This window comes from Musa acuminata, chromosome BXJ1-8, assembly GCF_036884655.1.
Source record: "Musa acuminata AAA Group cultivar baxijiao chromosome BXJ1-8, Cavendish_Baxijiao_AAA, whole genome shotgun sequence".
Lineage (NCBI taxonomy): Eukaryota > Viridiplantae > Streptophyta > Magnoliopsida > Zingiberales > Musaceae > Musa > Musa acuminata.
In genome coordinates, this window is record NC_088334.1 from 12,934,943 (window position 1) to 12,948,286 (window position 13,344).

The 13,344-nt window shown below is 40.9% G+C and overlaps 2 protein-coding genes across 3 annotated transcripts; one reads left to right on the plus strand and one right to left on the minus strand.

Moving 5' to 3' along the window:
• Nucleotides 1-534: 534 nt before the first annotated feature.
• Nucleotides 535-3,018, minus strand: LOC135587579 (large ribosomal subunit protein eL14z-like). Its single transcript, XM_065079155.1, has 5 exons — nt 2,877-3,018; nt 2,640-2,741; nt 1,033-1,162; nt 833-945; nt 535-742 (listed from the first exon to the last, which is right to left on the minus strand). The coding sequence occupies exons 1-5, from the start codon at nt 2,877-2,879 to the stop codon at nt 686-688; spliced, it is 405 nt and encodes a 134-aa protein (XP_064935227.1). The 5' UTR covers nt 2,880-3,018; the 3' UTR covers nt 535-685.
• Nucleotides 3,019-3,538: 520 nt separating this feature from the next.
• Nucleotides 3,539-7,648, plus strand: LOC103994977 (glycolipid transfer protein 1). Of its 2 annotated transcripts, XM_065079156.1 has the most exons (8): nt 3,772-3,945; nt 4,044-4,169; nt 4,255-4,394; nt 5,098-5,153; nt 5,415-5,545; nt 6,550-6,685; nt 7,187-7,318; nt 7,404-7,648. In XM_065079156.1, exons 1-8 carry the CDS (start codon nt 3,809-3,811, stop codon nt 7,437-7,439), a joined length of 894 nt encoding a protein of 297 aa, XP_064935228.1. In that variant the 5' UTR covers nt 3,772-3,808; the 3' UTR covers nt 7,440-7,648. The 2 variants fall into 2 exon arrangements, with proteins under 2 accessions (XP_009413730.1, XP_064935228.1); XM_009415455.3 differs by lacking the exons at nt 3,772-3,945; nt 4,044-4,169 and adding an exon at nt 3,539-3,694.
• The last annotated feature ends 5,696 nt before the right edge of the window (nt 7,649-13,344 follow it).

Sequence of the window (13,344 nt, forward strand, 5' to 3'; positions counted from 1 at the left end):
TGCATAATTGCCTTAAACAATAAAGAATAATAACATATATTTTTTTATCATTCCCCTACCGTTTGGTATTTTATGCCTAGAAACGGTACCCCCACCCACCACTCACCCATCCATTACCAACTCTCTCGGTGGTCACATCTCATGGCGTGTCCTTCGTGACGTACTTAAATTGTCTGTTGACCCCAGACAGACGAGGTTAACCAAGGAATCATCGATTGATCCTTGCGGCATTAGATGAATAACCTTCGCTTCTGAACCAAGCTTTCTTTCACTGCTAGCTGGGAAATGAACAGGCAAAATCCTAAACCTTCCTGTCCCTCGCTAAAGACGACACTGGCGGTGGCGAGTGCTGCTTCTCATATTGTAAGCAGTTGATGGCCCACAGTTTGACAGCCCTCCACTGGTCTTGCAGTAGTGTGGCTTGGTACACGAAATATCATAGCAACAATTTCACACCTAAACAATCCCTGAAGGATTCAGATCACTTGTGGGGCAATAATTGAAGAAAGCAGCAACACATGGTGAGGACAAAGATGACATGAGAACCAAAGCTTGCAATTTAATATTTCAAGGCCATCAGTACTCCCAACCTAAGTCCAAGGATCTGCAGAAAATCCAATCCTAACGAACACAAATGGAGTTCCAAGATCAATCGAACAAAATTCACCAACCACTCGTGAGAAGCTCAAGCTGCGTTCTCCTTTTTTAGCTTGGCCAGCTCCTGCCTGATAGCACCTCCTCTCTGAACAAATATATACGAGGATGGACTTGTCAGCATGATGCCCAAAAGAAGATATACAAGTTAAAAGGAAACAATGGGTGAGCTATAGACCTTAATCTTTGCCAGCATGACCTTGAACCTGTCAAAGTCATTTAGCGAAGCTCTCCTCTTCTGCACGATTAGCTTCCTGCCCCACGAACTGTTCTCCCATTTGTTCTTCACATCTGCAGCAGCAGCAGCAGTACATGAGTTATTATAACCACAGAACTAATGTTAATCCACCAATGAACGAGGAAAATCAATTATCTTACCAGCAGCCTCCATGGCACTGATAAGGGTCTTCTTTTTGGGAACTCGTGGTATGTCGATCTTTATATCAGTGAGAGAAAGCCTCTTGAAGTTCATTTGGCCACGTACCATGTCAGGAGCATCAACCAAGGCCTAAAAGTTGCGGCAGATGCAGGTGAAAGACCAATTATCAACTCATGCCTTAAAAACTCGAGATCCTCACCGCAGTTAAAAAAAGGTAAGTAGCATTGCATGTCTTGCGACCAGTGAAATAAAGTATGCAAGTATTTAGAATTTCAAGACAAAATATCATGTAGCCACATAAATAATATTGAATCTGTCTTGTATCCAAGACTCCAACAAATATAATATAAGTTTGCATGCACCGAGACATTGGTGATATGCAATTGACACAGTATATATGCCTTAACTAGTCTACCAAATACTAGATAAATACTTCGAAATAAAAACAATCTTATATGATTCTAAGGAAAATGGTCATAATTGAGAGAATATGAATAATAAATTCAATTGGCTTAAAGCCCAAACTTAGACTGCAAAGACAGATGCACAATAAAATGTTTTGGAACCTGATACAATTCTGTTGATATTTCAGCAAATATAGTGTTGAGCATCTAGACAGCCATTGCAATAAAAGTTTAAGTGCAAGCGAACTGAGAATATCGGATACATATCTTGGAGAGTAATACAAGATACAGCCACTAGCGTAAGCTCACATGTTAAATCAGATGGAAACTCGCTCAATGTTAAACAAAAAACATGTTCCAAGAGAAGCTGTAAAATCTGTGGAGATATAGTGTGCAGCACAAGCAAACATAAAGAATAAACAAACAGCAGGAGGACACTCAATCGGGCAGAAGAACACTAGCACTTCACTCTGTAATTCTTATGGACATTGTTGAGGTTCACAAGAAAAGCCCCATACTCTCCTCTAGTTATTCATACACTGATAGGTCCGCGTCTTGTGCACTTACAGATCACCACTTTGTTTCCATTTGGTGAAAGTACCTAATTTATGGAGTGAAGGGAGTCACATTTTACAATTACAAAGTGTTTCACTAACTTAAGGATTTAAATGCTATTAATCTAAATTATAATATTATTTGTGCAGAGCTCATCAGCGGAAAAAGATCTATGTCCTCAACCCTAAATAGCGGGCATAAGCTTAAAGATTAAAATGCTCTACTTGACTATATGGCAGCAAAATAGCCATGTATCTAACACCCCAAGTAGTTGGGACATTGCAGCTTGTTGTTATTGTCATTGTCCTGAAGTGTTTCACTAGTTTGGTTGAAGCTATCGCTAAACTGCACCAAAATAATATGTTCATTTAGGAAAGAAGAGAGTCGAGGAAATGATCCCAACACCCATACGTTCTTCTATACTTTGAGAAAATCTCATTGTGGGAACAAACACCCTCTACTAGTATCAGCATGCCGCTCTCCATCACGCAGAAAGACAATGTAATAAAGCAACAAAATCGATGAAAATAACAGATTTTGACGAACGAGAAGAGTATTAGTCCTTTCGAGACCCCTAAAGTCAGCCCTAGATGTTTGATTACGTCCAAAATCGAAGCTTTCTCACAATCAAGAGAAGGAATGCGTACTCTGTTCTGATCGATCACGTCAACGATGACGACAAGCCTGCCGTATTCCTTTCCGTAGTTCACGAGGGCAACCCTGCCGATCTCCACATATCGCTTGAACGGCTACAGGATCACCGGAAAAACACACAGCCAGATCAGCTCAAGAGCAAAGCAAGAGCATTAGATTAGAACGAGGGGCTGAGATGCAATGCAAGAGACCAACGAATCGAGGAGAAAAAAGGCGGTAAGATTCCTCACCATCTTGCGGGCGACACAGAGAGACAAGAGACCGAGAACGTCCGCCGCAGTCGATGGGAGCGAACAAACGGGACGGCAAAAAGAGGGATCGGCGGGTTCACATGCGTATCAGTATATATCCATCCAACCATTAGGGGTTTTGATGCAGCTCCGGTGACCGTCCGATCTAGGGCACAATGATCAGTACGGGAATGCCGCTGCCTCCGCTTATAATTCAAATACAAATACAAATACGGATATTAATTACTTTTTGTATATAAATTTGGTCCAAAAGCAAATATTCATAACATTATTAATTATCATTTAATATTTAAATGCCAATTCATAGACCTATTTTTCCGCCCGAATTCGTCTCGAATTTGATTTGAGCGAGTTGAATAGACCCTTGTGTCGAAAACTCGATCTGCTTCCATATCTGGTCGAGCCGGTTCGAGGCAATTTCTTGAACATCTCGAGTCGTATATAAACCTAATCGAGACTTGAAGGTTTGATTCGAACCTTTCGGACCGGACATCTATCTCGACGCATTACGTTTCTTACGATTCGTCGAACCGCCCAACCGTCGTTATTGGAGAGATCATCGAGCACAATGTGGGACCTCTTCGTTTTAAATTCTCCACGCGAACGTGGTGTCACGACGCCGCTATGATGCCTTTGTTTACACCCTCAAACCCGACTCCTCGATTCCTTTCCCCGCATTGGTGTCGGCGATCCCTATAAATGCATAGCCTCCGATGCTCTTAGTCTGCTTGATCTGAGAGTCTGGGAGGAGGAGAACGAGAAGAGGCGGTTCCGTCGGAGAAATTTTCTGGGAGTCGGTTAGTTCTTGACAGATCACCCCTGAGAACTTGTCTTTTTCTTTTAATTTGCCATTGGATCTGGAATAATGGTCGGATCTTTGGTAGTTCTTTTGATGTATCTGAAACAAAAGGATGGGATTCTTCAGAAGGATCTATGTAGGATCATGTAGATTAGCTTGTCTGAGATTGCTTTCTTATCCCTTTAATGCGTGCATTAGGTTTAAGCTCGTCGAGTCATTGATTCCTAACAAGATCTCAGATCGAGAACGGTGTGGTGCTTGATTCTGTTCTAACATTCTCTTATTTTGGTTGCTTTTTTTCCGGGACGATTTGTCATTTTGTGTGATCTTGAACATTTGAATGCTAGTTCTGATGGGCCGTGCTCGGCTGTTAGCAACCGTTCCACGAGTTTGCTTGGATTGGAATTTGATAGGATGATTCTGATATTTGGATCGGATCGGTTGCCTTTGTCACTAGTTAACGATCCGACGAGGTCTAGTATTGAGTTTGGGCTTTTTGCTTGTACCGATTGAGCAACATGCTGTTCTAAAGTTTTGTTTATCGTGTGATTTTAATAGGTTGAAGGATCGGCGTGTAGAGATGGCGGGGACCGTTTTCACTCCCTCGCTGGAAGGAATGAAGCATGTCAAGTCAGAGAATGGAGTAATATTAACAAAGCCATTTCTTGATGTGTGCAAGCTTATTCTGCCAGTTCTAGGTAATTGGCTCGTTCTGCTCGTCTATTTATGCCTTATCATCATTTTCACCTATGGTAAGTGTCTAGTTAAAGCTGGTTATGTTGTTATTGGAAAGACACGGACCTGATTCTGATGATAGGTTTGCAAGAAATTCATCACAGATATTGAACAGGCTGTTAGGAGAACATCCATATAATGATATTCATTTATGTTGTAATTTGTCTACTTGAGCACAATGGCTTTTATCTGCGTTGTGTGACTTTTAGGTACTCACTAATATTTGCTCGGTTGTTCAGGTTGCCCCATTTTCTTTACCTAAAAACTGTGCTCAATTGATCCTCTAAGCGACTGGCATATGCTTTACAATAGAAATCATGGACCGATAAGAAAACACCATAATAAAAGCTTGAGCATCAGCAAATCCACCATGCTTTACTGTAGTAATCCTTAGTTATTCCTTTGCATAACATAATACACTTTTATATCATATAAATCCTGTTCTTAGAATAGAAATTCTGCTACTTCTCTAAGCTCTGTGTGAAAGCAATTTATTAACTCCAACTTTATTCTCTTGGAACTTATTGACAAGGGTTTGTCTGCTTACCAAATATTTTGAGGCATCAATCATCTTAATGTTGATTCTTTTTTTTTTTTCCAGAACGTTTTATCTTAAAATGCATATCTCTTTGATATTGTTTTTAATTTTTAGTTTGGTATTGCCAGATAAGTTTGGAGCAGCTATGTCTATTGTCAAGTCTGATATAGGGGGTAATATTACGGTAAGAAATGTGTATTCTTTTGTTTCCTTTACTAATAAGTTAGGATTTTCAGGTTTTCGTTTAATAGGATATCATGATGTTGCTTCTCCAAGTCCCAATTGTCTTCTCTTCTTCCCTATGATATGCTTATTTGGCAATGACTAGTTGGTCCAGCATAGCTTTTGAAATGAAATTTAATGAAAAATATATTATTTGGTAAAATACTTTGTTTGTCTTCTTTCTTTTGCATCGCTTGCATGTATTCACTGGTTTACTTTGCAGAGGCTGGAAACGAAATATAATTCTGATCCATCAAAGTTTGAACACTTGTACAGTATGGTGCAAGTTGAAGTCGAAGCTAAAACAGCAAAAGGTTCTTCCAGCTGTACCAATGGGCTTCTGTGGTTGACGAGGTGAGTTGCTTGGTTCATTTCTGGTAGGGTTTAATCTCGCACTGTGTTATGCATACATGTATAGATCATAATTTGTGCATAAAGATACGTGCAAAAGAGTGTATAATATGTGGGGTACCAGGCATCCAACTCATTCGTCATGGTGCTGGATTGCAAGTGCTCTTCAAATTTTATTCGGACATTGCTGTGATGATCAGCTTGACCAATTGAAGCTGGCCTTGACTATTATGCATTGTATAGAGGAGAATGCCTCAGCAACAGTTCATGACAGTAAAAGGTCATAGGAAAACTTATAATTCACTTAGTTTGTGAACTAAGAAACAACTCTCACTACCTATACTACAAGGAATATTGATGAGGATGAACATGTTTACCAGCTGTGTCATCCGCAAATGCCTGAATGTTGAGATTTGTGGAGATATGTAGTCCCAGGAACTTCTCCTCAGAGAAACCATATATGAACGCAATTTGATATTGGTCGTTCTTCAGTAGTGAATTTAAACACAGTTCATCTTTGAGAACTGAACTTTACATTTTAACTCTGGTAGTGCCTCTATTTTTTTTTACCTTCATTTTTCATATCATAGAACCTTGAGAGGGTTATATTTGTCTTGTTCAATTTTTATGAAAGACTCTTATCCCTCGTAGGTAAATTGGCAAGCTAAGCATTGACATAAACGTATCCAATACAATAGAGTGTTTTTATGTCTGAATTATGGTTTCTGCTTCTTTTGCATATCTAAACATTATATTGACTGAAAACTGTGAAATTTGGAAAGTTTATCTGTCAAAGGAAATAAAGTTAAAATAGTTCGACAAATAAACACATTCCATTTAGTGTAATCAGAATACATATGGATATGTCCATAGGACTTGGCTTTTGCAAATCATCCTGAACAAGTCATCATCAATATTGCCTTTTTGTCGAACTTTTCTGAGTTCATAATAATTTCCTTGTTATGGTAAATAACAGCAGGACTTTTATGCATGCACTTGTCTTCCAGAGCAATGGACTATCTGGTGGAGCTATTCCGGAACTTGCTAGATCATCAAGACTGGATCATGTCACAAGTTTGTACTGATTCCTATAACAAGACTTTAAAGAAATGGCATGGGTGGCTTGCAAGTTCCAGCTTTACGGTAATGTGTTGTACATGGCATGTATCTTTTAACAACGATTAAGTTTAAAGCAGCTAATCTATTGAATGAGTAGGAATAGGACATACATGGTGTTTCTCTTAGCACTTGTAAGTTAGAAGCATCTTACATGTCAAATATATATGTTAGTTATGCTTGTTGTCTCTTGATCCATCCATCTTTGACGTTTACTTAGAGCTATGAGGGAGAGAGATTCTATGACCGTAGACACATCGTACTAGATTAAACTCTTCTCTGAGGGAGAGAGATTATATAACATAATGGCATTGAACTTGTACACCTTATTACTAGTTTTCATTACTGTGTGCTATCAACTTTTGTTTCTCGTTTCTGTTTGGAACCGGATTATCCTTTTCAGAACCTGCAAGCATGCTCTGCTGTTTCAACTCCAAAGATTTCATGAACAAAAAATAACTAGGACGGAAGCCTTTTGATCATTTTAAAAGTCCCTACTGTCTCTATGACCAGTTAAGTTGGTTGCAGGTTGCTATGAAACTTGCTCCTGATCGGAAGAAATTCATGGAGGTTATTAGTGGATCGGGTGACATCAATGCTGACATGGAGAAATTTTGCACAACCTTTGCCCCTCTTCTAGCAGAGAACCACAAGTTCCTGGTAAGAACCCTACGATCGATAGCCTCAGTTGCTGGTGCTCGAGTAAATGTTCATCGAGGGAGAAACTTGTTTGCTCTAACTGCAGGCGAGCGTGGGTCTAGATGATTTGAAGGCATCTTGATGCAAGGACGTACCCTTGATGACGCCTGCTCTGCTACCAGTTTTATTATTTCCATCAGTACGAAGAAAACAGTAGTGCAAGGAATAAGTCTTCCTTCTAATTTTGTTCTATTGCCCGTTGAGTCATAATGACAAAAACAATAGCACAAGCAACTAGACGTTGTTATTTTGTTTCTCCTTAATGCATAATATTCTGATATGTTGTTTTTAGTTCTACTTGTCGTTAGCACTGTTTGGGTGGCCTTGCTTAGGTCAAAGTTCTACTGCTACCACTCTTGTGATAGAATGATCTTTCTGTACCTGGAATTGGTTCAAGCAAGCATGGTTTGGAAGATTACATTTCCATATCTTTTTTGTCCTCTGAAATTTATAATTTCTTTGCTTGATGGTCATTTTCTTCACCACTATCTACATCTCTTGAATACTCACCCTATTTAATTTACTTGGAATTGGTTCAAGTAAGCATGGTCTGGAAGTTTACATTTTCATATCTTTTTTGTCCTCTGAACTTAAAAATTATAATTTCTTTGCTTGATGGCCATTTTCTTCACCACTATCTACATCTCTTGAATACTCACCCCATTTAATTTACTTGGAATTGGTTCAAGCAAGCATGGTCTGGAAGATTACATTTCCATATCTTTTTTATCCTCTGTACTTGAAAATTATAATTTCTTTGCTCGATGGCCATTTTCTTCACCACTATCTACATCTCTTGAATACCCACCCTGTTTAATTTACCTGGAATTGGTTCAAGCAAGCATGGTCTAGAAGATTACATTTCCATATCTTTTTTTGTCCTCTGAACTTGAAAATTATAATTTCTTTGCTCGATGGCCATTTTCTTCGTCACTATCTATATCTCTTGAATACCCATCCTGAAAATTGTAATTTCTTTGCTTGATGGCCATTTTCTTCACCCTATCTCTATCTCTTGAATACCCACCCCATTTGCTTGAAGAGAACCATCAACTGAACCCTACACTAAAATTTGTTCCAATTGATGAAATAGTAAATATGATGATAAGTAGCATGATCTCATCTTCCAGATGGATGATATATAATAGAAAAGGAACCCGGCAAGCAGAGGAAAATCCACTGAACTAGACTATATTTTTGTCACTCGATACAAATATTTTTTTTTTCAAAAAAAAATGTTGAAAAAAGTGATATATCCTTCCTTAATCATAAAAAAATAAAAATAAAAAAAGGAACAAGAAAAAGTCGTGCAAAACAACGGAGGCATTATTTTGAGTACGACACAGTTAACAAAGAGATGGCGCGTGCATCGCACGTGATAGTAAGCCCAATCGGGACATATCGCTTGTTTATAAAGCGAAGTCTTTCAAAACCCAAACCGAGTCGGTTGTTACTGTAACGGTTGGCGCTCCGTTCCGATTGTTGAGGCTTCTCGCGCCGAAGCCCACCTCTCCCTCGATCCTCAACCTCATCGCTGTCGAAGGACCGCCTCTCTCTCTCTCTCTCTCTCTCTCTGTTTCGATGGTTTCCAACCGTACCCGATTTCTGTTGATGCTTCTTTCGATCTGGGTTTTGCTTTTCTTGAATCTTCAAGCCGATTCCTGTTAATGCTTCTTTCGATCCGGGTTTTGCTTATCCTGAATCTTGAAGCCTTGAGAACCTTCCAACCATATCCGATTCTTCTGGGTTTCGCTTATCTTGAATCTTGAAGCCTAGAGAACCTCTCTACCATACGCGATTTGTATTTGGCCCTTCTTCCCGTCTGGGTTTCGCTTATCTTGAATCTTGAAGCCTAGTTTGTTGGTTGAGATCACGATTTCAAACATTTTGGAGCGTAGGGTTTCGTTTTGGATCGATCTTTCCGCGATTTAGTGGCAACTCGGATCAAGATTTCTATTATTATCAAAATTTTGATAAGACTCAGGTAACGTCAGTTGCCCCAGATTACGCCTCACGTCTCTGTTGACCTGACAGCACCTGGTCAACATGGATCGAAACGCCGACCGAGACACATTAACATCCTGATCAAACTCGGTCTCTGTTGACCTGACAGCACCTGATCAACACGGATCGAAACGCCGACCGAGACACATTAACATCCTGATCAAACTCGATCCCTCACGCCACGCCAACATCGATGTCAGACGCTATCAAAAGTACGATTCTATTCTCTACGGGCAAACACATCAGGCAATGATAACCCAAACTATAAAACCCCTCTTCCCGCACGAAAACCCTGTTATAATTTTCTCAAATTAATTAAGGGTGCTTTCTTCCAGAAACATGCATGACCGTTATGATACAGTGTCTCCAACAATTATAAGTTCCCATGTATATAGCATATGGTTTCGCGCAAACCAAAATTGTGGTTGACGCACAAGAAATTATGAGAAAAGAACATTTATAGCGTAGGATTTATTGTTTTGCACAGTATCAACGCAAAAAAAAAAAGAAGACAAAAGATCGTAGGAACAGTCGTTATGAAAGAAATTAAAGAATTGTCTGTATGAGATGTTCTTGATAAAATAAACCCTAATCCAAATCAAAGTAATTCGGATTACTCTCAGCCGAAAGACGAACTAAATCTTTCTTATGTTGGGTACCTCTTCAAATTAGTTTCTATTCCAAATATCTGCCAAAATGCTGACACCTGGAAATTGTTACCACCGCGTTCATTACTAACAATATGAACAATCGTCCACTCTTGTACCCAGAAATTTCAGCTGGTAACAACACTAGGCATCAATATCATGCTCCTTCGTTATTAATCTCAAAACAAGAAACTCTTCTTGCGTACAAAGGAAAGAGAACAAACAAAGAAGGAAAGATTCAAAAGATCCTTTAAATTTAATGGAAAGAGGGAGAGCCTTGATATCTCTTAGGCTTATATACCATGAATGATAAACGAAACTATACGAAATTTCTTTAGATTCACGCATCCTAGCAAACAACATCAAACCATCCAGCAACAACGAAATGCATCTCGGATTCCATCGGGAGATCAAGATTTTATCAAATAAAACCAACAAGGAACGGGTCTTTCAAGAAGAAGATATCATTGTACTCGCGGCTACCCAACAAGAAACGGAAACAAAGAGAGGATCGGGCGAGACAACCTGCTGATACTGGGGGAGGGAGTAGGCGGCGGGGTACAAAGGACCGATGTCGTTGTCACCTGAGGGACCGTCAGGTATGCGTTCTGGAGATGGAACGCGCCGGGGAAGTAGGCCAGGGCCTGGTACGCGAACTGGGGCGCCGATTCCATCATCTCCGTCGTAGGAGGCAAGGGAGAAATCGATTCAAGGCGGTGGGGGGAGGCAAGGAAAGGATCAGCAACAAGATTAGGGTTCTCGATCGCCGAGGTCTTCTTGAGGGCGTAGGAGAACCGACAGTGACAGGGGAAACGTCGTCAGAGCGTCGCGGACGAGAAAAGGGATTACCACTACCTCCTTTATTTACTGTTGGGAGAAGGGGCATTCCAGAGCCATCGGGAGTTCTCGATCGCCGAGGTCTTCATGAGGCGGAGAAGAACCGACTGAGACGTAACGAACAAGACGGGGGATTACCACTACCTCCTTTATTTACTGTTGGGGGAAGGGGCATTCCAGAGCCATCGGGAGTTCTCGATCGTCGAGGTATTCATGAGGCGGAGAAGAACCGACTGAGACGTAACGAACGAGACAGGTGATTACCACTACCTCCTTTATTTACTGTTGGGGGAAGGGGCATTCCAGAGCCATCGGGAGTTCTCGATCGCCGAGGTATTCATGAGGCGGAGAAGAACCGACTGAGACGTAACGAACGAAACGGGGGATTACCGCTACCTCCTTTATTTACTGTTGGGGGAGGGGCGCATTCCAGAACCATCGGGAGTGGCCTGGAGACCTCGACGCGTGGCGTCCTTCTTGTGGCTATTCCTTTTGGGACCCAACGAAGTGGCGCTTTTACATATACATCCTTTACAGCGACGTTAAAAAAAGCGTATTCTACCCCCGTCAACATCTTCATATAACACGGACGTCCCTCATTTTTTGCGTATGTATCGTAATCTACCCCGAACAATTCTGATATGTCATTGAAGGCCCTCTCAGTGCCCCCTTTCAGCTACTATTCTTCTTTAAAACAATCAGGTCAACTACCATGTCAAAATTAAATAGTTTGAGTTTACACACAAAATACAATAATACATAAAAATATATATCCTTAATATTAACATCATATAACGATATATATATATATATATATATATATATATATATATATATCCTTGTCACGCCCTTGAGGTTAACTAACTAAATGGGCCTGATCAATGTAGAACTGTGATCTCCCTTCATGTTCTTGTTCTGTTTATGATTTTTCTAATGATCGACTCCGAAATTGGAGTGTGCCAACCAGGGAGTAAGCACAAACAGTTCGATGTCGAGTCAGAGAAACAATTCAGTAGCGCCGGCAGTCTCTTAGTCTCTTCACCGTTTGGCTTTCGTGCAGCATTCGACGGAATAAATCCTGTGAGCACCAGAAAATCCACTCGCTTGTCATTCTAGTAACATCTTAATCACTAGTTTTAAGTCTCGTCTTTGTAGTTTGTGTGATCTTTGGATTCTTAAATGTGCTTCCAATCTAGTCCGTGATCTCTCGGTAAGCACATATGCGTTCGGCTTTCGGCCCGGTCAGCATCAACGATGCTTGCGGACAACCCCTTTCCCCCCTCCCCAAGCCATCAAGACAATCTTTTGCCGAACCCAAATCCTCACTAGCTGTCTCGAGCATGTAGTTTAGTCCTAGCGGCGGTATCCAACAACATGCAACCATCCAAGAAACGATCGATGACAACATCGAATTCTGAGGATTTGCCGAACCCAAATCCTCTCTCTCTCTCTCATCCATTTCAGAGTTGTCATTTTCCTATTCCTTTTGTAGCCCAATAGCTGACAGCGTTTCTCCGCTGGAAGGAACAGTAGAGCCGACGACGACTGAGCAAGCTCACTCATTATATGCTTTGTTCCTTCCAAGGAAAAGAAAAAAAAAAGGAAAAACTAATCGGACGATGGTAACATACAGTTCCTTGGGAACGGTGGTGTATAAATAAAAGCAGCCATCTCGCACGACTCGATCCATTGATGAATCGATCACACTAACACACCGCACGATAGAACCTCGACCAAAAAAAAGGCTGCATCAACTCGTCCATCGGATGGACAAAAGAGCAGTCGAGCTTCCCACGCACACAAAACCTTTCGAGATATTGACATCCATCTAACGAATGATCTCAGAGAGAGAATTGTTTGTGGAACACAAGAATCTCATATCCTACTCGTGAATTCATGCATACGGATGTGGCCAGCGATGAGTCCGTGAGCTCGTCGCCAGCTTGAACTGTGAACAGAGATCTTCTCCCTGCCAACACAATGCTTAGACCTGTGCTTAGTAAACTAATCAAAAAAAAAAATCTGATTAGAATATTTTTGTTCTTATCTACATGATCAAATCAGACTCTCGAGCCTGATGGGATTGTTTCGTTCACATTAATCGATGCGAATTGTTTGCTCTACCGACGGAGACAAAAAAGGACAAGTCCGTCGTATTGTGACGATGAGGAGCGAAGAGCACAAGGGAATTGGTTCATCGGGAATCCGTCGTCATCACCGCCGATCGTACGATACCGATGGAACGGCGATGGGGCGATATCCTGCCTTGTCGAATCGGTTGCTCGTGGTGCTATCACAGAATGATTGAGCTGATCATGATTGGGAAGCAGGGTGACAGCAGGAACAAGGTTGGCCGGTGAGCTACTCATGCCCGATGCATTCGATCCATGGAGCCGTCACTCCTTGTACGAAGCCAAGTCCTGTTAGCTATCCGAATGCAGAAAAAACCATCAAGTTGCCAATCATAGAGCTTAATAATTGCATCTCGATTCCTTGCCC